General features: G+C 37.0%; 2 protein-coding genes across 2 annotated transcripts in view; one reads left to right on the forward strand and one right to left on the reverse strand.

The window, feature by feature from the left end:
- LOC101052833 (olfactory receptor 10J3-like) overlaps positions 1-27,062 on the forward strand; it is a 267,018-nt gene that overhangs the window by 155,413 nt on the left and 84,543 nt on the right. The window lies entirely within an intron of this gene.
- LOC101052523 (olfactory receptor 10J1) lies at positions 25,519-26,762 on the reverse strand. The gene has a single exon (XM_003937907.3). The coding sequence runs from the start codon at positions 26,725-26,727 to the stop codon at positions 25,765-25,767; it is 963 nt and encodes a 320-aa protein (XP_003937956.1). The 5' UTR covers positions 26,728-26,762; the 3' UTR covers positions 25,519-25,764.

Raw genomic sequence — 27,062 nt, forward strand, 5'->3', positions numbered from 1 at the left:
TTAACAGTCTACCCCTTATATGGTATGGATAGATTTTCAACATACCTTCAGGTGGTACCTCTTCAAAATCTTCTAGGAATCCTTTCTGAAAAGAAACCTAGAATATGGAGGTTCGTGGGAAAGACTGTAGCCTTCATCTTTGCAGTCTGTCTTGGGGGCACAACTGATACTGTTATTTTCTTCCTTCATCTACTAATTGTAACTTCCCCTTGCTTTCAGGTCTCACTTCTAAAGTTCTCAGTGGTTTACTTGTGGTTTCACCCAAACCCTTGTTCCTGAGATGTCTGAGTTTCTAGTAATTATATCCTTCACAGGTAGATGTTGCTAAACTTGAACATTCACAGTCACAATTGTCCAGGAATTACCAAGAGGTATCTAAATGGATCACTGAGTTCCACACTTATTCCTTAGCGTCCCTGTTGCATAAAAACATCCCTACCTTTTCCTGCTGTCACAATGATGATTCCTTTTCTTACCTGCTAGTCCTTGAATATAAGAAGTCCAAAATGCCCAAGTGGCAGATACAGGTTGTAATTCAATGGCACCTTTGATGTGTCTTGTGTAGGGTGTAACTTTTTGGGAGACAATAACCTCTAACATTGCAAAGCTCAGAATAAACAGTCAGAAGGCACAAATTCTCTCAAGAGGCCACAGAAGTGATGGTAAGTGGGATTACTTCTGTTTTGACTTCTTGGTCTTGGACCTTATTCCCACTTGGTCTTATTCTCACTGGGGACACAGCATCATATAGACAGATGTCACTGATCCAGTGTACATACTGTGGTTTGAAAGAAAGCGCTTTATCTTTGCAAGTTGTATTCCAAGCTGGTACTTCAGCTATGTCTTTAGCAGGTTATTCCAATATCCTGTCAGGCAGGCTGCTTCTAAATTATTCAGTTTGTGATACAATTAGTGGATCCCATGGTCATGAGCCCATTCCTGCACCTCCTTTGCTGCAAAGTGGGTCCAACGGTTGGATGCTTTATAAATCAAGATTTCATGCTTGAGGATCGAGTAGTCTGTAAACCCTTTAACAGTGATGCAGAGATTCTGCAGGCAGGAGAAACAAATCCTTATCTAGCGTAAGTTTCTTTCCTGTTAGAATAAACTGCTGACCCTTTCCAAAAGGAAGAAGCCAAATGTAGTCAACTTGCCACTAAACAGCTCATTTGTCTCCTTGATAAATAGTGCCATACTTGGGTTTCATGACTGGTCTTTCTTACTGGCAGGTGGATAATCAGAGTTGCTAGCAGTTATCAAAGGCTTAGTGAGTGGCAATACGTGCATTGCCTCTACCTCTGCCGCTGGTGCAGATGTTCCTATCAAATCAGGACTAAGGTGCTCGCTGATAAAAGCTGGCTAATATCAACTGACTGAGTCACTCCATCTACTTGATTTTTCAGTGATTCTTCTATGGTTGATGCATCCTGGTAGGAACAAATGTGTGATGCAAAGGTCACACTTCATGTCCACTCTCACATATACATCCACATGCCTCTACTTGAGACTTCCCTGTCTGCAATCTTCCAATCCTTCTTCTTTTAGGTTCCTGACCAACCAATCAGGCTATTTGTTATGCTTATGAGTCCACACATATAGGGGCACTTCTCATTTAACAAGAAGTAAATAATCAGGTGTACCATTCAAAGCTCCACCAATTAGAAGAACTTTCCTTCTGCACCATCTTTGAAGGCTATCCTTGAGGGAGGCTACAATGCATCTGGTTTTGACTTGTAGCTACATATTGAGTTGATGCATCCACAAACCAAGCTAGTACATTTTCTTTATTTCAGCTGGCTCTACAGAACCCTTGTAGTGAATTAAGGAAGGGTGATGTCTGGCTGGTGACATGGAGGTTTAGGTTACAAGTTTATGCAACTTGCTTATGCCTTCTGGTCCTGCTTGTGCTGTCTCTGATGTACACTGGGGGTATTTTGATGAATTGTTACTGGACCTACCTGATTTTCAACTTTGAAGGTCAAACAAGATCTACTTCATGAAGAAAATTTTTAAACACATGATCACTGGTGTCCACTACTGTCAAACATTCTATCTCTACTAGGGCCTTGCAGCATGCCAGGGGCTGATTTTCCAAAAGTGTGTGATTCTCTGTTCTAGAAGTCTTAAACCCTGCTACAGAACCTCAAAGGCCCATGTTGCAATTCTTCCTCTAGAGTTTGCCATATATTCTACACTGCATATTTTTCTACCATTGATAGCTACAACAAAATAATGTCTACTAAATCATATAGCCCAAGTGGCAGGTCTAATTGCACTGCAACCTGTATCTGCTGCAGACTCCTTCTATTCCAGGTCCTACTCAAAGTTGCAAGTTTCTCATGCAATATAAAAGTTAGAGCATTACACCTAGGTATGGACTTACTGCCTCCAGAACGAAAAGGGGTCTACCAAGTATTGTCCTTCCTTTTTTTGTGGTAGGGGATATGAGATGCACCAACCTGTTTCCTTTGGAGGAAGTGCCATGGCATACCTCTGACCACTGGACTTCTGAAACCAAAATGACAAATTTCTGAATGTTCAGAATTTACTTTTGTTCTCTATAGTACATGTGTCTTACCAAACCCTCTAGTATGCAAGCCACATTATACTCACCCTGTCTGATCAACATGATGTGATTGATATGGTGGATCAGTGTGATGTTCTGTGGCAATGACCCTCAGAACCATTGGAAGAAAGGAACAGAATCTAGCATGAGCACTGAGGAGAAACCTCTGCATCCATACTGCAGAACTAAGTCATCAAAGGAACACCTGTTTCTTTTACAATTAGGATGCAGATTACTTCACAATGTACACCATTACAACCAGCATTAGAAATCCACAAAATCCAAAAGTTCACATATTTAGAGAGATGCTGCCACTACTACTGCTGCCTTAAGAGTCACACTGCATTTGCTCTAATCTACTCCAGCAACATTGCCCACAGCTCTGCTTCTTAATACCCATAAGGAAAGGATGTAAGACGACACCTTTGTTCAATTCGGCAGCTGAAAAATCAGTCCCTGTGCTTGCCAGTAGAAATGACAAAAAAAAAAAAAAAAAAAAAAAAAAGGAAGATATGTAGTCTCTCTCTCACTACCAACCTCTAAATCTTACATATATGTATCTGATTGGCTGAACCAAAATCCCCTTGAGAATTGTAGTTTCAAGGGAGTCCAGGAAATATACTTTTTAGCCTTCCACTCTGCCATTTGGGAAGGCAAACTAGGAGAGTGAAGTAGATGTTGAACATGAGTCCACCATTTGCATCTCAATAATCCCTCTTCAAGTGGTTTTTGAAAGGATTAAATGTGATAATATACAAAATTGCCTATTACAGCAGCTAAATGTAGTAATATTCAATAACTGTTGGGTCCTCTTAAACCATTTATTTAAAATCAAGAGTACTATTTTTCAAATCCAAATAATGTCAATAATATTCAAAAGATGGATTACTGTCAATTTGTCCTTGGATCCAGTTGGAAATTATCTCTACTTGTCTGTGATATAACTATGTATAGGATTGAGAAAGTAAATCACCGCTGTCCAGTATGGTAGCACTGAGTACCTGAAATGTGGTGAGTCTGAATTGAACAATTCTATAAGAATAAAATGCTCACTGAACTTCAAAGACTTAGTATAAAGTAAATGTAAAATGTCTCACTATAATTTTTTTTACTAATTAGTGAAATGATATTTTAAAAGAAATATTGAGTTAATAAAGTATATTATTCAAATTAATTTTATTTTTGCATTTAAAAAATTTGGCTTCTAGAAAAAGCAAAATTACATATGTAACTTAATTATATTTCTTTTGGACAGTAATGCCAGAACTACTCCCTGAACTATAACTTCTAAGTTTGTGTCTCCTGCTTGTGAGGGTCTTCCTATCGCATTTTGAGTTCTCCTTGCTTCTCTGGTTTTAATTATCCATATTACAGTTTAGATGAGGTATTTTTTTAAAAAAAAGAAAACTTCATTAAAAACATTATGAGAAATCATAAAGAAATATAACTACATCTGACTCTGATATTGGCTCTCCTGCTGTGTCCCCTAAGTTACGAATCTCTGGGACATTCTGTTTTCTCTCTGTACTAACCTGAACACAGAATTTAGCACCTCTTCAAGTCTGCAAAATAATTTCCAAAAGCCTGGGTGAGCAACGAAAATGGTATTCTTGAAGAGCTGTTAAAGAAAATAGATGAAGGACTTTACATTGCACCCTTAAAGCAAATCTAACACCCCCTCCAATTAGTCATCTCTAATGTTTTCCTGAATCACTTCTCTGTTACTCAATGAATATGACTTCTGGCTCCCTCCTACTATTTCCTCCCTCTCTCTGCTATCTTCCTGCCTCACTGCCTCCTTCCTCCTTCTCCAAGATTCACTCTTGTTAAAATTTCTCATCCCTTTAGTAAGCGGAACAATTTAATTGCTGTATTGTGTTCCTTCAGCGTTTCCTTAGGGTCTCATACTCCAAAAAAAAGTAATTTCTTTTGAATAAATACAAAGTCTCCCTAAGAGGAATTTTGGGAAATATGATTTTCTTCATTTCATTACACAAAATAAATTAGATAAGTTTAGAAAGTAAAGATTTCAAAGCTAAGAAATTTGATAAATATAATAAGGAGCTTTACCAAGTGTCAAGTCTCCTTAGTATAAGGCAGTCATTCCTAATCACCTTTGGGTTGATTTCGTCTACCTGCAGCTTGCACCTTCCCTTCTAAACCTTACCTGTAATAAGGCAGGTTCCATCTTGTTTTACACTACAAGAGCAGTTCATTAGCTTGAAGACAAGACCAACACATATTTTTCTCACTTACGGTCCTTCCTACCCCCAAGGTGTCCTTAATAGTCTCCCTTTGAGAACAAGTTTCTTGATTTAAGGTCAAAAATAGGTCATAGTTCATTTGTGTAGCTGTGTTAATTAATCCTCCAAATTTCAAGACAAGAGCTCATCCTTGTTGGCTCACGTTATCAACTCTTTCATGCTCTTCCAGTTCTTTGAAATTTATCTCTAGTATGTCCCATTTCCTAAGATGATGATTTTATCAAAATATAACCAAAGTAATATTCAGTATCATACTACCATAAATATATTGAGAGTAGAGAACACTAGAAAAATAATAAAACTAGATTTCATTAGCAGCAACTACAGCTCTAAGTTGCTTTATATGCAATTAGTGTGTTGTAATTATCATAACTACAGAAGAGGCAGGCATTATTATGTCTGTATTTCACTAAGGAAACTAAGTCTTGAAAAGATTAAGGCATCCCCCCAAAAAAAACACTCTATTTCCCATAAATGTGATGTTTCATTCGGTGTCCATATTCCATATACTTCCACACTGCTCTGAAGTCTGTAAATTCATTGTAAAAGCACAGGCTTTTGGAATTGAAGATATTTAGAGATCATCCAATTCTATATACTCATTTTACATTTATTACAGATGTCACAACTAGTTAGAGCCTTTCTGACCCCAAGACTTGGTTGTTAGAATATTACACATTTAAGGACATCCAGGAGGTAATGTTAGTAACTTGGCTTGCAAAAAGGTTTGAAATATCCTTTTTCTTAATGACCCTAAGTGAAGGCAAATGGCTTTCTAATAACAGCTCTCTTAAGTAGGGAGCAACGTTATCAGCTGACTTGTTATCAGCTTTTTATTTGCATGATCAGTGTATTACCATCAACTGTTAGTAGCAGGTAAAGGTGTTTAAGGCCTTTTCCTGAAAAAGATGAGTCAACTTCATCAGGAAAAAGCTGTCAGAAGATTGAGTAGTTGTCTTGCTTATGGGCTTATGTCTTAGTACATCTGGGCTGTTATAACAAAATACCTAAGACTGGATAATTTACAAACAACAGAAATGTATTGCTTATAATTCTGGAAGCTGAGAAGTCTAAGATCAAGGTGCTAGCAGATTTGGTATCTGATGAGGGCCTATTTTATATAGACGGGACTTGCTGTGTTTTCACTTGACAGGAGGGGCAAGGAAGCTTGCTCAAGCCTCCTTTATAAGGGTACACATTGTATTTATGAAGGTGGCACACTCATGACTTAATCACTTCTTGAAGGCCTCACCCTATCAAATTGGGTATTAGGGTCCCACATATAAATTTTGGGGGTAACATTCAGACCATAGCAGTTTTGATACTGTTTGGGGATACCATGATTATCAGCAGGAGGACAGTGATTGTATCAGTGGAAAGAAGGAATGCTATACAGGCAAAAGTCAAGTTATTGAGCTCAAAAGGTACACTTCTTACTTTGAAGTGTTTTCTAGGACTAACCCAGAACAAACTCCTCTTCACACGGAAACCTTCCAAATGCTTTTGCCTGGTTGTTATAAATAGATCTGATATGGCACTGCCCATTAAGTTGGAAAGCACTCTGCAAATGTGTATTCTACAAATGCGTGCTCTGTTTCATAGAATTTATGGTTTTCTTGAGGATGGTATGCCTATCTCTATTGAATATCAAATAGATCTTCAGAACTGAACAAAAATTGCTTAATTATACATTATTCTTTCCTATGGCCAGACATTCTTTTGCTGTTAGTCATTACATAACAAAAAATCTTGAGTTTTGGAGTAATAAAAACAAAGTGTTCCATCATATGTTCACTTATGACTCTATGTTAGTAGCTGGGAAATGTTATAAATAAGACTTGTAAGGTTACTACACTCATAGAACACAGATTCTAGAGAGAAGAGTTAGATCATAAATACATCAATAAATGAGTAAAATAAACCATATAAGGACAATAAGATAATAAGATTTGTGGCAAGGAGGTACTTTATAGACTGGGTAGTCAGAGAAGGCTTCTCTTTGGAAGTAGCAATTGAGAAGGAAACATATAAGTGAACAGATAGAGGCAGATAGGTCCCAATTTGGGGCAGTCATAGATAATATGTAAATGAATGGGTATGGCTGTGTACTAATATGTCTTTTTTTTTTTTTTTTTTTTTTTTTTTTGAGATGGAGTTTTGCTCTTGTTACCTAGGCTGGAGTGCAATGGCGTGATCTCAGCTCACTGCAACCTCCGTCTCCTGGGTTCAGGCAATTCTCCTGCCTCAGCCTCCTGAGTAGCTGGGATTACAGGCACGCACCACCATGCCCAACTAATTTTTTGTATTTTTTTTTTTTAGTAGAGACGGGGTTTCACCATGTTGACCAGGATGGTCTCGATCTCTTGACCTCCTGATCCACCCGCCTCAGCCTCCCAAAGTGCTGGGATTACAGGCGTGAGCCACCGCGCCTGGCCTAATATGTCTTATTATTTATAAAAACAGGCATGGGTGGGGGAATCAGATTTGGCCTGCAGGGAAAAGCGGGAGGAATCCAGGAAGTTGAAAGGCCAAAGCTGGGTGTAGGCTTTGTATTCTTGGAAGGTAGTATGGCTGGAAGCTAAGTGAGAGTGAGAGTGAGACAGGTATAGGCCAGGTCAGGCAGGGCTTTTTAAACTTATGAAGATATTTACATTTTATTCTAAATGCAAAAGGAAGCCACCAGAATGACTCACGCAGGGAAGAGTGACACAATCTGATTTATATTTTAAAGAGGCTCGGTTGCTGAGCAGTTACTATTTTTAGGGAAGCTAAAGTGGAAGTGAGGAGAGTCAGGAAGCTGTTACAGTAATCCTAGGAAAATAGCGTAGTGAAGACAGAGAGCTGGGAGGGTAGCAATTTGAATCTCTCTCTTTATGGCTCCTTAACTACACATGAACTTTGAACTTCATTTCCTTTATCAGCTAAGTCTAGATAAAATTCCTATTCTCTTTGTTAGGATAAAATAAGACGATAAGCTAAATGTTCAACAAATGGTTAGATGTCAGTTATGTTAGTGCTTTTTTTTTTCTTGTCTATAGCTCATACAGTTTTTTTTTTCTTCCTTTCCTCCTTTTCTTCTTTTTCTCCTTACCATGGATATTTATCTCCTTCCATAGATATTTCATGGTGAACTGGTTTGTGCAAACCACATTACTTGGTACTGAGAGAGATAGAGAGATCTTGTTTTTAAACATTTATTTACTTATATAGCTGGGCGCTCAAAAAAGCAGAATCTTTCGTTTTTGTTTTTTTAGTAAGGGAAACTGCCATTTTAAAGTCCTAGCTAATTAGATAAATAATAATAATAATAAAAGTCATCTTGGAGAAGATCTCCTTAGTTTTGGGGTGAATCACCTAAGGGTGGTATACACAAAACTCCTTACATTAAAACGAAAATTAATTTAAGATTGGTTTTGAGAATATATTGGAAGTTTTATCTTGGGAAGCATATGTACAAGTTTTTTGTTTTTGTTTTTGTTTTTTGACCTGACAAATATTCCTCAATCCATAACCATTTTATGTATACAGCATAAGATCACTGGGGAGTTTGCGACCCGCAGAGACCCTTCCCAAAGCAAATAAGAGCGAGGAGTTGTTAAGCCTAGTCCAGGTTTATTGGGATCTGCGGACAACTCGAGCGGGAGAGGGAAGAACTGCACCCAGCAGCTGCCGGAGAGGGTTTTTATAGGGGCAGCGGCCTGTTTAGGCGAGGTGTCGCGGAGTGATTGGTGGAGGTTAAACAAAGGAGAGGGAAGAGCCTTGTGGCAAAAGGGGATTGGCTAGGTTTTGGCGGGCTGATGCCGGGGCGTGTACGGGTTTTGGCGGGCTGACGCGGGAAGGCGATTGGCTAGTCCTGTTGCTGGGCAGACCAACCTCCAGAGGCGGCCTGCCGGATGTGGGCCCCAGAGGCGACCTGCTGGATGTGGGATCCTGGATATGGGGGGTGGGCTATTTCTACCCAACAGGGAGGACAAGGTTGTTAAAATAGTCACTGTAATTAAAATGGTCTTGATATGGTTTGGCTGTGTCCTCACCCAAAATCTTTTCTTAACTGTAATCCCCAAATAATTTCCACGTGTCAAAGGAGAGACAACGTGGAGGCAATTGAATTATAGAGGCGGCTTCCCCCCAAGCTGTTCTCAAGTTAGAGAATTCTCATGTTAGTGAGTTCTCACGAGATCTGATGGTTTTATAAGCGTTTGGTAGTTCCACCTGTTTTCATTCCCCTTCCTGACACCTCGTGAAGAAGGTAACTTGCTTTCTCTTTGCCTTCCACCATGATTCTAAGTTTCTTGAGACCTCCCCAGCCATGCTAAACTGTGAGTCAGTCAAGTAAACCTCTGGCTTTTATAAATTACCCAGTCCCGGGCAATTCTTTATAGCAGCGTGAAAATGGACTAATATACAACTGAATTCATTTGTTAAAACAAGCTTCAAGATTCCTTTTTTCATCTCTCGCTGAAGGTAAGATCACCGTGGCTGAAGTGGGGTGGAAGTATCCTGAATCAGATTTATGCTCTCGCTCTGTATTGTGCCTTTACAAACAGCTTTTAAATTAAAGCCTAAAGTCATCTCAGTTTTTCTCACTGAATGATTTACCCTCCCAGAAGAAGTGTTTTCAGCTAACTTGTAATTATTCGTCTTTATGATGTAGCATAGTATTTTGGAAAATATACTAGCTTGAAATCAACCATGAACCAGCTAGCTACATGATGTAGGACAGATTTTTTTTTTTCTTTTAATTTGTAAGATCCAGTTACCTCACTTAAAAAGTTAAGCCTTTGTACTAGATCATTCCAACATCTTGTGTCTAGTGATTCCACAAAAAGACTAAACTGCATATCTGCCCCACAACTTTGGAGGCAAAGACTAAGATGGTCAGAAGTAGAACTCTAGCAAGATACAGTAAGAGAAGCAGAAGAAGTTGTTTGTAGAGAAAACACTATACAGCTTTATTTTGAAACCATATTATTCTCAGATTACATGTTTTTAAAATTGCTTGAGTTGAAAAATTTTATAAACTGTTGGTCAAAAAATTTTTAACCCACAATAATAACTCTCTGCCTAGTATTCTATATACCCCAGCACCAGTGTGCACATTTTATTGCAATCAAGTCCTAGGAGGAAACATCAGAAAGGCTTTAGGATAATATAACAGCAGGGGCATTTATCTGGGTACTTGAACATAATGAAGATACACATGCTTCTCTCATTGTATAGAATGCCTATAAATAACCAAAGCCCAATTAACTTCATGGCAGAAAATGAAAGGAATTAGGATTTTTTTTTTTTTCTAGAGGAAGAGGAAATAGAGTTATGAGAAGAGAGATTTGGTATTAATACAGCAAAGGCAAAGGATTAACTCTAGTTTTGTATTCATTATCCAGAAAGAAGTCTTTGGGCCATTTTTGTGTACCATGGGAATTTCATAGGCAGAGAGGATCTGAGGAATTACATATGCAGTGAAACATCACCTTTTTGCATTTAACTGAAATTGATGTTTATATTAAATCTGTGTTATGTGGGAATGAGTAAAAAAGGTGATTTTAAAAATTAGAAACTACAATTTTCTACAATATTTTTGTACTGAGAAAGATTAGATTGCAATTCAAATGCTAAAAACTGGTTAATGATTAAATATTGGGCACACATATAATGAATTATTATGCATGCTTTAAATATTATGCTTATGAAGAGTTTGTAATACCATAGAGAAAATCTTTTACTCTATTAAGTGAAAAAGCAAAATGTGACTTTTTATATAAAATCTTATCACAATAACATAAAATCTATAAGAATGTTCTTCCTATAATATCCAGTTAGTTGGATATTGAATCATGCATTCATTCTTCTTTACATGTTTTTTATAATATTCTAATTTTTCCAAATGTGTCTACATTATTTTAATTTGTAATTGGAAAATTAATGCTTAATTTGAAAACCTTGCTTGTGTATAATCTGATTAAGTCTTGGAATATATAAGGAGCCTGTTGGTTTTGGAAAGAACAGTTATTTGTAAAGGCAAATAATCAGAAGATATCTGGTAACAATAAAACTGCTGAAAGCAGAAATGTTCTCTTTTTTTGAAAGGGTAAAATTAGAAAATGACTATTACAGGATATCATATATTTGGTGATAGTATGAAAATTTAGTCTCCTGGCTTTCTCACCCCTCAGAGAACAGAAAGTATTTTCTTCCTTATAGAAGAAGATAAAGCACGGCCAAGTAGAGAGTGATATTCCTGAACATCAGCTAGTAGAACAAAGACACAATAGCAATAGCAAGGAAAACAAAGCAAATATACAAAAAACTCCTTACATTAAAACAAAAATTAATTGAATGCCTGCAGCAAAGGAAAGCCCTTTCCGTCCCTTTCAACTACCTCTTTTCTGTTTGCTTTTGACACCTTTCTCCACCTAGTCTTCAGTAACCACTTGAATGCTACTCATTAATTTCAAGGCTAAATCCTCACTCTTTTGCTTTTCTTTCTCTATAATCTCTCAGATATTATTCATTCTCATAGCTTAACTTTTTCACCTTATATTGATAGCTGCTTATTTTATATTCTAAGAACTTCTCACCTATCTTTCCAACTTTCTGCTGAGTATTTCCACTAAATGTCTTTAAGGTCATCTCTAACTCAATGTGTTTACAACTGAACTCACCCAAATTTCATATTATCAGGAACTAACTCCTGCTTTTGGCACTCAGAATGGTAAGAGTGTTCTTTCATTCTATCTTCTTCTTCATGATCCATATTAGATCTGGGACAAGTTTCTGATTTAGGCTTTGTAACAGTATTTACTTTCCATCTGTACTTTCCTCCTTTTGGTTCAGGTTTCTGTCATCTCATAACATAATACAAAATATCTATGTTTCAATAGATCATCATTAATCTTATGAATAACCAGGAATACCTCAAACTGAATAATAAAAGGTAATCAATAGGCACCAATATCAAGATGATTCCAATGTTAGAATTAGCTGAGAGAGATTTTAAAGAAGCTATCCATAAAAATGCTTCATGACCAATTATGAACATGCTTAAAACAAATAGAAAATCTTTGCAGAGATAGAAAGTTCCAGAAAAAAGTAGAAGATATAAATTAGAACCAGATGAAAATATTAGAATGAACAAGTGAGTTCATTACTAGTATATAGAAATACAATTAATTTTATAGGTTTATCTTTTATATATTTATCCTACAAAATCAATTTTATTTCTGTATAGTAGTAATGAACACACGGACACTGAAATTAGTAGCAAAAAGCCATTTACAGCTGGAAAAAAGTGAAATAGCTATAGTTATAACAAAATATGTATAGGACGTGTATACTCAAAGCTATAAATGCTGACAAAAAATCAAAGACCTAAGTAAGTGAAGAGATATATGCGTTTATGGATTGGAAGACTCACATAGTAAATACATCATGTCTTCCTAAATTGATATACAGATATAATGTAATTTCTATCAAGGTCTCAGAATTTCTTTTGTAGATATAAACAAGATTATTCTAAAATTTATATGGAAAAGCTAAGGAACTAGAATAGTTAAAATAATATAGTAAAGAAGGAATAATGTGAAGAAAAAAGTATACCAAATTTTAAGATTGATTATATATAATAATAAAGACTATTAAGTATTGGTAGAAGGATAGACAGACCAATAGAACAGAATAGAGAACCTAAAATAGGCACAAATATGTCCTACTTATTTTTTAGAGAGATTAGGAAGTAATTTGATGGAGAAAGATAGCCTATTTAAGAATGATGCTGGAGCACTTAGAGATTCACATGCAAAAATAATAATGATACACCTCAACCTAAGTCTCACATCTTACAGAAAAATTAAGTCAAAGTAGATTATATGCATAAATATAGGCAGAGTTCTTTACACTAAAACTATGATCCATGAAAGAAAATATGATAAATAGGGCTTCATTAAAATTTTAAACTTCATCAAAATTTAAAATGTTTGACAGCTTATTACTTATAATCCTGAATAGGATTCCATTAGGTGGATGTTCAACAGCTTATTTACCTACTCACCTATTGAAGAACTTCTTGATTGACCTCAGTTTTTACAAACTATGAAGAAAGCTGCTATAAATTTTTGTATGCAGACTTTTGTGTGGACAAAAGTTTTTAATCATTTAGATAAACACCTAGCAGTGTGGTTGCTTCAACAGCAGTTGGAATTGTCAGTGTTTTAAATTTTATCCGTTCTAATAAGAATGTGATGGTATTTCATTGTTATTTTAATTTGTATTTCCCCAATAAGAAATGATGAACATCTTTTCATGTGCTTATTTGCTGTCTATAGATTTTTGATGAGGTTTCTATTCAGTTCCTTGCCTCAGTTTTTAGTTGGGCTACTTGTTTTGTTATTGTTGAGTTGTAAGAGTTCTTTGTACATTTTGGATACAAATTCAATTTAGGTAGCTTTCAGTTCTCCAACTTTGTTCTGTTCAGTATTGTGTTGGCTATTCTAGATCCCTTATCTTTTCATAAAAGCTTTAGAAGCAGTTTACCAATAGTTACAAAATAGCTTGCTGAGATTTTGATTAGCATTGTGTGAATCTATAAATCTACTGAGAAAAAATGGTATCTTAACAATATTGACTCTTTCATTCCAGGAATATGAAATATCTCAATTTGTTTAGATAATCTTTGATTTCTCTATTAAGTATTATCCAATTTTCTATATCAAAATTCTATACTTTTGTTTAGATTTATGTTTATTATTTATGGTACTTATTTCTAATTTCATTTTTCATTACTGGTGTATAGAAAAATAATTGACTTTTGTATAGTGACCTTGTATTCTATTATATTATTATACTCACTAGTCCTGGGAGTTTTATTTGTAGATTCTTTGAGGTTTATTCAATAATGTTAGTTGTTACTAAAGACAACATTAATTATTTCTTCCAATGTATCTACCTTTTATTTCTTTTGTCTTATTGCAGAAACTAGGACTTCTGGTAGGATGTTGAATGGAAGTTCTGAGAGGGAACATCCTTGTCTTGCTCTTGATCTTAGGGGGAAAGAGTTCAGTTTCTCACCATTAAGTATAATGTTAGCTGTGGGTTTAAGAAATATTCTTTATCAAACTGAAAAAGTTTTTCTTTATTCCTAATTTCCTGAGAATTTTACTTTTTTTGAATCAGAAGTCAACATTAGCTTTTGCCAGATGCTTTTCCTGCATCAATTGACATAATCATATGAATTTTCTTCTTTATCTTGTTAATTTGGTGGATTACACTGATTGGTTTTTAAATCTTGAATTAGCCTTTAAAACATGAAATAAATGGTACTTGGTCATGGTATATACTTTATCTTAAATATTGTTTTATTTCATTTGCTCATATTTTGTTGAAAATTTTACCTTAACATTCATTAGAGATACTGTCTTTCTTTTTATAAAATGTCTGTATTTGATTTTGGTATGAAGGTAATAGTAACTTCATGGGATTACTCAAAAAATATCCTCTCTGCCTTCACTTTCTGGAGGAGATTGTGGAAAATTGGTATTATTTATTACTTAATTATTTAGTAGAATTCACCAGTAAAACCATCTAGGTCTGGTGTTTTAATTTTGTGAGAGGCTAATTACTACTACTTTTGTTCTTTAATACATATAAGGCTATTCGGTTTCTTTATTTCTCCTTGTATGAGTTGTGGTATGTTGTATCTTTCAAGGAATTGACTGACCTATTTCATTTAAGTTGTCAAATTTCTGGGCATAGAGTTTTTTTATATTCCCTTATGTTCTTCTTAATGTCAATGGGTCAGTAGTTATAGTCCCTTTTTCATTGATGGGATTGTTAATTTGTGTGTTCTTTTATTTTTCTTCTTTTTCTTTCAAGAAGTGTATAAATTTCACTGGTCTTTTCAAAGAATAAGATTTAAACTTTGCTGATAGTCTCAATATCAAATGTTTTTCTACTTTCAATTTTATTGATTTCTGCTGATACTTAGTTTTCTTCCGCTTGCTATAATTTGCTTTTCTTTCCCTAGTTTATGACAAGGCTTATGTTATTAATGCCAAATTTTCCTCTTTTATATTGTACGCATTTAATAATTTAAATTTACCTTCAAACATTATTTCTGCATGTCAAAAATGTTGATGAGTTGTATTTTCATTTTCTTTCAGCTCAAAATAATATTTTAAAATCTTCTCTTCAGACTTCTTCTTGACAAATGTGTTACACAGAAATTTTCAAATATGCTGGGATTCTCCAGCTGTCCTCTGTTCTCGATTTTTGGTTTTAATTTCATTGAGATCTGATAACATACATTGTATGATTTCCATTTTCAAAATTTTGTTAATATGTGTGGTTTATGGTCCAGAATGTCTATCCTGGTGAATATTTTACATGAGCTTGAGAAGAATGTGTATTCCACTGTGGTTGGGTGGAGTATTATAGATATCAATTAGAGAAAGTGGTTGATAGTTCTGTTTAGTTCCTCTACATTCTTCCTGATATTCTGTCTTCTTAAACAATTACTGATGAAAGGGCACTGAAGTATTCATCTATAGTAGATTTGGCGCTTTACCTTTTCAGTTCCAAAAGTTTTTAACTCGTGTGTTTTGATGTCCTTTTGCTCCAAACATACACATTTAGGTATTTTTTCATCTTGTAGAATTAACCTTTTTATATACCCTTTTTTTGTACTTTATACTCTTCCTGGTACAGAATTCAGGTTTGTCTGAAATTAATATAGTTCCTGCAACTTTCTTTAAATTAGTGTTAGCATGGCATATCTTTCTCCATCTCTTTATTTGAAAGCTGTGTGTATGATTTTTTATTCAGATAGAACCTGTAAGCAACCTATGAAAGAGTCCTGTTTTTTTTAATCTACTCAACAGTATTTTAATTAATGTATTTAGACCATTCATATTTAAACAACCTTTAAATGAGTCTTGTTTTTTATTCACTTGATAGTCTGTCTTTTTATTGATGAAACTGTTTTCTATTTACTCCATTTGTTTTTTTGTTTGTTTTCTTCATTTTTTTGTGTGTTCTGTGGTTTTATTCAAGCATTTTATATAACTCAGTATAGTCTCTTCTCTTAGCATATCAGTTTTTCTTTAAAATTTGTAATGGTCTCTGGAGTTGACAATATGCATTTTAAGCTAATCTCAGTGTGCTTTCAAAAAACACTCTGCTGCTTCACATGCAATGTAGATATCTTATAGTAATGAGTATTCTCAATTCTTACCTGCTATTTTTTTGTTATTTCTTTTATTTATTCCACTAACCAAGTACATTGCTACTATTATTGTTTTAAATAAGCACATGTACCCCTGAACCTAAAATAAAAGTTTTAAAAAACCTAGTTTATTTAGATTAATTAATAATAAGAATAAAAAGATTTTATTTTTGTTTATTTTTTTTCAACTCTTTTCCTTTGTTAATCTTCATTCAAGGTTCTGACCTATATAATTTTCCTTCTTAAATGTTATTTTAACATTTCTTAAATGGTAAGTCTTTTGACATTAAATTCCTTTAGTTTTGCTTGCCTAAGAAAGTCTTTATTTCTCTTCTATTTTTGAGGAATAATTTTGCTCTCCACAGAATTCTAGGTGACTGTGATTTTCTTTTAACACATTTTTTCTTTTAAAGAGAAAGCACTTTTATTTTCAGCCTGCCCCAAAACATCAAGTAAGTCTCACTCTTAAACCCAGGCTATTTCCATTTCATCATCAATAATAATCACTTTGCAATAGTTGCTGAGCCTGCTTTGAAGGCCTGCTCACCTGGAAAATTCAGTGTGCCTGCTCCCGATTTGCTGAGCATAACGGTTTGAGGGTGGATGTGAGTTGGGTGTAAGTCAGCTTGAAGATGGCTGTCTGGGACAAAAGAAAGCTCTGCACTTATAATGGGGGGTCACTTAGGTGGAAGCAGTGAAGGAGGCTGCGGGGTGGAGGGCAGAGACCCACAAACATGGGTTAGAAAGCTGATCACCATAGGAATGTAAAATTGTCTCAAAACTGAGGGCTCTGGGCTCCTTGCCTCTGGTAATACATAATATTGAGGTCCAGAATGAAGATTGAGTATGTGCAGAATATAAATGATTCCAGCGACACTTATTCTAAAAAGAGAAAAGTTCAGCAGTCAGCTTGAATGTCTACACAATCTCCTGGGTTCCTCTGACCAGTCAATTCTCACAACCAGGGCTGATCCCTGCTCATGTCGCATTATTTAAACATTTCACTCCACCTTCTTGTTTACAGGGATTTCTGATAAGGCTTCTGTATTAATTCTGAATATATTATAATTCTAATATATTCTTTTGTTCATCTCTTCCTGCTATTCTAATTCTGTATGCCTTTTGATATTGTCCCCCAGTTATTTGATGTTCTGTTTTTTCTTCTTTTCTCTTTTGTTTTCTTTCTTTTCTTTCCTCTATAGTTAAGATAATTATTTCCCTCTGGCTTATTTAAAAATTTTCTCTTTGTCCTTAATTTTCAGCACTTGGAATATGATATGACTCATTTGCTTAAGTGGGCTAATTTGTTTGTTTGCCTATTTTTTGGTAGGAGCATCTACCTTCCTTGGTGTTGTCTAAGATTTCTGGATCTATGGAGTAATATCTATCATTAATCTTGGAAGGTTCTTAGTCATTATTATTACAAATATATTTTTAATATATTCTTTTGTTCATCTCTTCCTGCTATTCTACTTCTGTATGCCTTTTGATATTGTCCCCCAGTTATTTGATATTCTGTTTTTTCTTCTTTTCTCTCTTTTGTTTTCTTTCATTTTAGTTTATGAAGTTTCTATTGACAAATTTCCAAACTCACTGATTCTCTCCTTGATCATATTAAATGTAATAATGAGTCCATGGAAGGCATTCTTTTTTAAAAAATATGTTTTATTTATTATAATTTAATTTCTGGGGTACATGTGCAGATCTTGCAGGACTGTTACATAGGTATACATATGCCATGGTGGTTTGCTGCCTCCATACTCCTGTCATTAAGTATTTTTCCCAATGTTATCCCTCCCCAATCTTCCCACCTCCTGCTATCTCTCCCCTAACCCCCCAGCCACCAACAGACCCCAGTGTGTGATGTTCCCCTCCCTGTATCCATGTGTTCTCATTGTTCAACACCCGCCTATGAGTGAGAACATGCAGTGTTTGGTTTTCTGTTCCTGTGTCAGTTTGCTGAGAATGATGGTTTCCAGCTTCATCCATGTCCCTGCAAAGGACATGAATTCATCATTTTTTATGGCTGCATAGTATTCCATGGTATATATATGCCACATTTTCTTTATCCAGTCTATCATTGATAGGCATTTAGGTTTGTTTCAAGTCTTTGCTATTGTAAACAGTGCTGCAATTGGGCAGGTCTAAACTGCAGCAGAACTCACAACTGCCCCCTTTCCCAGATGCTCTGTCCTGGGAAGGTGGTGTTTTGTTTATAAGTCCCTGACGTGCTGCTGCCTTTTTTTCAGAGATGCCCTGCCCAGCAAGGAGGGAGTCTGGTCACAGTCTGCCTGCAGAGGTGCTGCTGAGCTGCCGCAGGCTCAGTCCAGCTGCTGTGTAAGCTTCCTTGCAATTTTGTTTACACAGATACGGTTAGAACTAGGAAGGCATTCTTTATTTCTGTTACTTTGTTTTTTATTTCTAGCATTTCTTCATTATCCTTTCTTAGGCTTTCTCTACTTAAATTACCCAACTGTTTTTGCATGTTGTGTGCTTTGTCCTTTGGAGCCCTTATCTTGTATTTTCTATCTTCATAGTTATTAAAATTCTCTGACTGGTAAGTACAATATCTGTCATATATCTGAGTCTGGTTTGATGCTTGACTTTTGTTTTCAGATTCTAATTTTCTTCTTTTCAGCATGCCTTATAATTTTTGTTGTTGTTGTTGAAAGCCATACATGTTGTATTAGGTAATGGAAAGTAACATAAATAGGCAGCCAGGCATAGTGGCTCATGCCTGTAATCCCAGAACTTTGGGAGGTTGAGGCGGGTGGATCACAATATCAGGAGTTCAAGACCAGTCTGGCCAAGATGGTGAAACCCTTCTCTACTAAAAGAACAAAAATTAGCTGGGTATGGTGGCGGGTGCCTATAGTCCCAGCTACTCAGGAGGCTGAGGCAGTGAACTGTTTGAACCCGAGAAGCAAAGGTTGCAGTGAGCTGAGATTGTACCACTGCACTCCAAGCCTGGTGACAGAGCAAAACTCCATCTCAAAAAAATAAAAAAGAAAGAAAGAAACATAAATAGGCCTTTAATGCCAGCATTTATAGAATTTATGTTAATCTGATCAGAGGCTTCAAATTCCTATACTGTCCTTGTTTTTGTCTCTCCTTTTGACTTTGGGTTCCCTTAAGTACTCTTCCTCAAAAAGTCTGTGTCTGACACTGTCTCAGCTGGAATCCACTGTTATTATACTGGAGCCCTGTTGGCATAGTGGTAAGTTAGGGTTGAGGAAGTTTTCTATTATCTACTAACTAGTTCTCAGTGCTTTAGTTTACCCATGTCTCAGAGTTGTGATCATCACATGTTTTTCTCCTTCAGTATATTTTCCCCAGTTCATCTTCTCCTTTCCCTGCCTGCAGAAATGCCCATTTGTTCATTTGAAGTCCTGTCACCTGTTGACTAATTTTTCCTCTTAGTTGAGATGGAAAGAGTAAAGATTACTAGGTGGAAAGGATTCCCTTTTCCTGACTTAAGACTCTAGCAGCTATGAAATACAGGCCTTTGTTATGGAGAAGGATGTGAGTGTATTTTACAATGATTAATTTTCCCTTCCCCATGCCAGAGCCAAGAGGAGATCCTTTTTGAATCTTCACCATGAGAATCTGGTGAGGTTCCTGTATGCAAAACCCATGAAAATGTGGGGGCTCCTAAAAGACTGTGACCCCCCAGGAATTTCTCACTGTCAAGCTAGTCCCTACTCAGCTTCCAGCAGTTCATAAAAACTGCCATTCAAGTACTCTAGTTTATGTCTCCAGTGCCTCTTGCAAGGAGGCAGATCTCAGCTGTGTCTTAGCTGTAATATCTCTTCAGATATCCAGATGGCAACTTGACTTGTAACCTCAGTTCTCTAATAGGTCCAAAAAATTATTGGCTTTTAGTTTGTCTAGCCTTTTCTTGTTCTAAGGATGGAATGACAACTTCTAAACTCCTTTTCCTCTGATTAAACCTTCTGAATAATTTGTACAGTTTGAACACTAATAGTAGCATCCATTCATTCCTAGTTTGGTTAGAAATAAGAAACTTAGCTAAATTTGTCTAGTAATAGAAAGCTTAGAGTCTAAATTGTTCTGTGGGAGAAACATTCTAAATCAAAAGGCTAACAAATCCAATGAAAGACTAGAGAAATAAATTTGAAAAATGTTTCCATTTCTCCCCTTCCTTTCTCCATTTCATCTTATATTTTACTTTCATCCTAAAGCCCTCTCCTCTCCCCACTTTCTATCTCCAGTCTTTAGAATTCTTCACTCGGCTCCTCCAACTCCTTTGAAAAAAGTGATAAAGAGCTCAAGAAACAAAAGTGAAAAATTCTTGACTTTTAAGTTCCAAAAAGTATACAATAGAAATATTTGCATGCACACTTGAAGAGGAGATTTTAATTTCTTAAACTAGATATACCTTTGGGCTGGTCAAGATCAAAGAGAGGGACCACACAGGAGTGAAATTAGCAATGAAACACTGACCAGTCTTGTCTGAACAATGCAGGAAACTTTCTGAGAGTTTGGATCCAAGACACAATGTCCATCTTCTTGCAGTTTAGTGAGGTTTATTGACAGCAATCAGCTGAAAGTTTATTGATCATCCAGAAGTGGCTTAGCAATTCTCCCACCCAAAATATTTTTATAAATAATCCCTCATGAAAGATCAAAGAAAAAAGATAAAAGCCTCTAGAATAGAAGAGGTAGAAATAGTACAAGAGAAGAAGAGGAATATTAGAGAGAAATTGGGGTGGAAGTGTGGTATAAAAAAGTAAGCCCTTATTTTTAGGCCAGCTGAGACAATATGCAACCAGCTAGAAAACTCCCCTCTAACTGAGACACAATAATGAAACAATATAACATGCCTGAGAACATGCTTTGCTGTCAGTTCCAAAGAAGGCAGAAAATATTTAAATACCGAAGTGTTAGGTTATCAGGATGGAGGAATGCCAGAGCTAAGCCTCAGCTGCTGCTGAGTAAATGAAAGGAACTTCTCTTAAGCAAGGAAGAACAGTGCAATAGGGTGGATTGGGGCAACTAGCTGGGTTTAAATAATTCTGGCAATAACCAGCTGTGTGATTTGACTACCTATTTAGAGTTACCCATCTCTTCTCTGAGCCTCAGTTTCCTAACAGATAAAGTGCCTATGAGATTTTCTCTACCAACATCACAGACATGCGGCAAGGGTCAAATGAAAATGCTTTATAAAGTATATGCTGATCACATTAATGGTCCACAGACCATAAGAAGCTAGAGTAAGCTCATTTTCAGAGCAACAGTGAAGGAGCTGTTGACACTAGGGGTCCAGAATCCAAATGAGGAAAAAATGAGATGGCTTACAGATGGCAAATGAGCAGACAGGAACGAAGTCCAGCCTCTGGCAGGAGCGTAGCCTAGTTGGCAGCTATTTTGAGGATCCTCGAAAGTCTCAAGAGTGACATCTAAAAACTGCAACATCCACTTCTAGTCTTTGATAAGAAACTTCTATCACGAAAGGAAAATGTATACTCTTTCTATATTTTTTGAATCCTATTGAATGGATCTTCCTATTTACTTAACCTAATCTACTTTGTTTAAAGTAGGAAAGTTCTCTTTCAGTGAATACTAGGATCTCATGTTGGACATTGGTTAAGAGCCTATTTTTACCAGTCACTTCTTACAGCTACAGCATAAGGAATGGGAATACTTGAACTTCAGTAGACTGAATTCAAGCCCTAGGGCTCTCATTCATTAACTCTCTATTCCTGGGTGAGTCGCTTAAATTTTGTGACCCACAATTTCACGAGGTTTTTTGTAGGTGAATCATTAATCTCTATCTCAGTTCAGAGGCCTTCAACTCATTTATATTGTGTCTCCCCACCCCCATCCAGTACAAGTACATAGGTTTTCCTTTGCGCTTACAGATATCTCAGAGATATGTCAATGGATTGTTGGGGAGGAGGGAGTATGTGTCCAACAGGATAGTGCAAAAGCATTTGACATATCCTAGCCTCAGTTCTACTATTCTCTAAAATCTTAGCTGGTTCTACATGAATAAGACTTTACAGCTTGTGCTGTTCTGGAGATGTTCTTTCCTGTGAGTCCCCACTAGCTACAGCAAGGGTCCCAGGTGGCCCTTTTATACAGGACCTCTCTTGGAAAAGCCCTGGGCATGAGGTTTGGTTTTATTTGGAATGTTTGTGGCCCCAGAGAATGTAAACTTTGCCTAGTTTGATTTCTCTAGTACATCACTATCTCCACTGTGAATTGCCTTTGGGTGATGATATAGTCTAGGAAAACAGAAAATGCCAGCCAACTGGTGCAAGTTCAAGTTCTGCCTTCACTGCTTTCTCTATCTTAGTCTTATTGTCTGTATAATGAGAGCCTTATCTTTGTCTCCCTTGAGATTGTTCTGAGGACCTAGTGAGATAATGGTTGGGAAATCATCTTGTGGCAAGGGGCTAGAGTAAGAAAGCAGTGATACTGAACATGAATGGTGACTAAAATAATTCCAAAAAAGGAAATGTTGAAAACATTTGATTCCATAATGCCTGACTGTTAAGCTATTCTGTTCAAACACAATTCCTAAAAAACCTGGGTGATAAATGTTCTAAAATTCCATGGTGATGAAATGTTCTGAGTGATGTCCAGCAAGAGCTACATAGCCTTTGGCCCTGGGAGATAACCCTACACATAGATCAAGGTAACAGGCATTTATTTCACTGAACTTCAACATGCAAAGTCCATTCTTGGCTTGATGAGGTTTAGCTTTATATAGATCAGAAAAAAAAAATCCCAAGGCTTACATTTTTGTCAATAAATATTAAGCATACTTTGTCCATATCTCCGTCACATTGAATTATGGTGAGTTCTACATAAGCCGATCTCCCCTTCAAGACTGGAAACTACTTAAGGGATAGTACAGGGCTTATTTCAAGATTTTGTTTTATGTCTAGCATAGTATCTGGCACATAGCAAAGACTATGAATGTTTATTGAATGACTGGCAAACATTTCATGAATGTTTATTGAATGCCTGTCAAAATCTTTACCAGCAATGTTTTGCTTTTAATTTTTCAGTTTTTTGTTTGTCAGTTAACAACTTGTCTTAGTTACTTTTAGCCACCTCATGATATTCTTAGAGAACTTTAGATATGGTTTGATTTTTGCCATCAACCTTGTTAATCCCAAGAAATGGCCTAATGGTTCCATTATGGTCTGGAATGCAGATACATGTGCCCTTTGGATCTCTCGTGTTTGTTGTTGTTGTTCTTGTTTTTTGTTTGAAGGCTTTTCTGATTAATGAGTTCACACTTTCAGCCTAGTAGGAAGTGTGCCCTAAAACAATACTGCCACCAGGTCTGAGGCCCAGACTGGTCACTGATTTGACAGCAAATCCTTCTTCTTCCCTCGGTGCTCATCTGCATCTCAAACCCCAAATCTACCTGACAATCCTGGGACAGCCTCTGCTCCATGTTCTCTCTGATGGTCCGATTCAGCTTCATCTTAAGCACATAATTATTTCTGTTTATTCTCCCCAATATCTTAGTCACATTTTCTTTTTACTCATGAGTTTTTTGGCTTGGAGTCCATAGCTCCTCTGCTCCATACAGCTTTTTGGATATCGCAGTGGAGCTAAGTATGTTAAGAATTTATACAGATGCTTCACAATCTGAATCCTAGTTCTCCTAAGTCCTGGGTAATTTCCAGGTTTGAAAGTTAAAGCTGGCCAGGTGTCATGATTCGTGCTTGCATTCCCAGTACTTTGGGACGCCGAGATGGGCAGATCACCTGAGGTCAGGAGTTTGAGGCCAGCCTGGCCAACATGGAGAAATCCCGTCTCTACTAAAACTACAAAAATTAGCTGGCTGTGGTAGTGCACACCTGTAATCCCAGCTACTCAGGAGGCTGAGACAGGAGAATAACTTGAACCCAAGAGGCAGAAGTTGCAGTGAGCCAAGATTATGCCACTGAACTCCAGCTTGGGCAACAAAAAAGACTGTGTAAAAAAAAAAAAACACACACACACACACACACATACACAGCAATCCCATTACCGGGTATATATCCAAAGGATTATAAATTGTTCTACTATAAGGACACATGCACATGAATGTTCATTGCAGCACAGTTTACAATAGCAGAGACCTGGAACCAACCCAAATGCCCATTGATGATAGACTGAACAGGGAAAATGTGGCACATATACCCCATGGAATATTACACAGCCATCAAAAACAGTGAGTTCATGTCCTTTGCAGGGACCTGGATGAACCTGGAAGCCATCATTCTCAGCAAACTGACACAGGAACAGAAAAGCAAATACCGCATGTTCTCACTCATAGGTGGGAGTTGAACAATGAGAACACATGGACACAGGGAGGGGAGCACTACACACTGGGGTCTGTCTGGGGGAAATAGGGGAGGGACAGCGGGGGGTGGGGAGCTGGGGGGGATGGCATGGGGAGAAATGCCAGATATAGGTGAGGGGGAGGAAGGCAGCAAACCACACTGCCATGTGTGTACCTATGCAACAATCTTGCATGTTCTTCACATGTACCTCAAAACCTAAAATGCAATTTAAAAAAAACAGTTAAAGCTGGAATTCCTTAATTTGGCATAGGAGGCCTTCAGAATATGACCCCAAACTACCCTTCTGGTTTTATCTCTTTCAATTGCCACTTTAGTGCAACTGAATCATTTTTCATTCCCTGATTAGTCCTTTTGCTTTCATACATGTAGCTATATTGTTTTCTGTCTTCGGAATTCTTTCTTGTCATTCAGACATTCTCTTGTGTTTTAAAACCAGTTTACATTGCAGGTCCCCTCCTCTTTGAAGACTTTCCTGCCATCTCCAACAATCTCTCTTCTTTCCCTTTCCCTTTCTTTCTTTTCTGAATTCTTCTTGAATTGTTTTTATATGTCACTTATCATAAAGAATGGAAACCATACTGTCAAATGCTTGTTTTTGCCACTAGACTTGTGGCTTCCTGGAGCCAGGCAAGAAAGCTTTTTTATCTTTGTTTCTCCAGGACCTAGCACAGAGCCTAGTTCATAGCTCTTGCCCATTGTGTGTTTTCTGAAGTAACCACATTTGAAAGGATCCAGGAGTATCTCAGATTGTGCCCTCAAAAGACTGTCATGATGACTATAGAATTGCCAGGATCTCTAATTAAACTGTCAATGCTCACCATCTTTAATAAGCAGTTTTGCTAGAATCTGGGATAAATTAACACATCCAGGAGAGTAAATCTATTTCTCCTGGGCGATCTAATCCTGAGGCCACTCTCCCTATCCACCCAGTAACTTATTACTTGACATGTCATAAACAGACTCCAACTGGGAATCCAGTTTTAGAAGACCTGGTGCTCTAACATAGGAAGAAAGGGATTGCAGGAAAAAAAATTTTAAGTGTGCCTTGGATTCTGTTTTCTCAAGGGACTTTCTATTTCCTTCATTAGGTGGAGATTCGCAAAGAAACCAAAAGGTCAGTAAAAAATTCTCAGCCCACACTACTTTCTGACCTTTTATTTAGGCATGTCTTATCTTTGTTTGTCTGTTATCCACAAAAACAGGGATAACACTCCATCCAGGAACTTCATTTAAAGCTTCAGACTCCCAGTTGAATGAAACTGTTGTTTGTCTTTTTGCGTCTTATTTAAGGGGCAGGTCTCTAGGAGCCAGGAGCTTGTGAGTTTACATCTCATATTCCTGCCTAGGGTGGACGTTGACAGCCTCAGGAGAACTCTTTCTAAATGGTCAGAAAAATTTCTGACCAACAGCCCTGAACAGAGCATCCTTGACCTCTTTGTTTCTCAAGGTATACACCACAGGGTTCAGTAGCGGGGTGATGACAGTGTAGGTCACCGAGATCAGCTGGTCCTGATCTCTGGTGTTCTCTGATTTGGGCTTGAGGTAGGCAATAGAAGCACAGCCATAGTGGACAATGACCACAGTGAGGTGGGAGGCGCAAGTGGCAAAAGCTTTCTTCCGGCCCTCAGCTGAAGCAATCTTGAGGATTGTAGAGATAATAAGAACGTAAGAAATGAAAACCAGACCCATGGGTACAACAAGCACCAACACGCTGATAATCAAAGTCAGGATTTCATTGACAGTGGTGTCAATGCAGGAGAGCTTCATCACAGGTCGGATGTCACAGAAGAAGTGGGGCACCTTTCTAGCACAGAAGGGTAATTGGAATACAGATGTCACTTGTGTTATTGCTACGATCAGCCCAATGCTGCAGGCCACCACAACAAGCTGGATACACACCCTCTTGTTCATAATAACCATATATCTCAGGGGGTTGCAGATGGCCACATAGCGGTCATATCCCATTGCTGTGAGCAGGAAGCAGTTAGTGATGCCAAAAGTTATGAAAAAGAACATCTGCGTGGCACAACCTGCCAATGATATGGGCTGGCTTATACCTACGAGGCTAGAGAGCATTCTTGGGAGAATGACCAAGGTGTATACAGTCTCTGAAATGGACAGCATGCTCAGGAAGAAGTACATGGGTGTTTGAAGATGATGATCAATTCGGATGATGGTCACGATGATGATATTGCCTGCTAGGGTTAAGATGTATAGCGCAAGAAACACCCCAAAAAGGATGATCTGCTGCTCATGAAAGCTGGAGAAACCTTGGAAAACAAAGTCAGTGATGAGAGTAAAGTTTTCTCTCTTCATTGATTGGTTACCAAATCTGAAACACAAAAGCATAAAAGTCACATCGTCTCAGTAAAGCAGTGAAAGCATATTTCTGAAATTGATTGAAGTTCAATAGTTCTCAGCTATAAATCTGGGGATATATTTACTAGTGGATTAAGTTAATCCCTGCATTTACTTATCTTTACTTAAAATATTTTTACTCTGTGACCATCTGTCATAATTTTCTATGCATCGCAGAATCATATAGTCTCACTTTATCACTATATAACCACGCATGCTCCTACTTCACTTCTTTCTTCATCCCTGACATCTGGAATGGCTCATCTTTTTCTCCTCTTATTTCTTTCCTACTCTTCAGAGATCGGTGCACATTTTCAGCCCTTCAT

This window comes from Saimiri boliviensis, chromosome 19 (genome assembly GCF_048565385.1).
Source record: "Saimiri boliviensis isolate mSaiBol1 chromosome 19, mSaiBol1.pri, whole genome shotgun sequence".
Lineage (NCBI taxonomy): Eukaryota > Metazoa > Chordata > Mammalia > Primates > Cebidae > Saimiri > Saimiri boliviensis.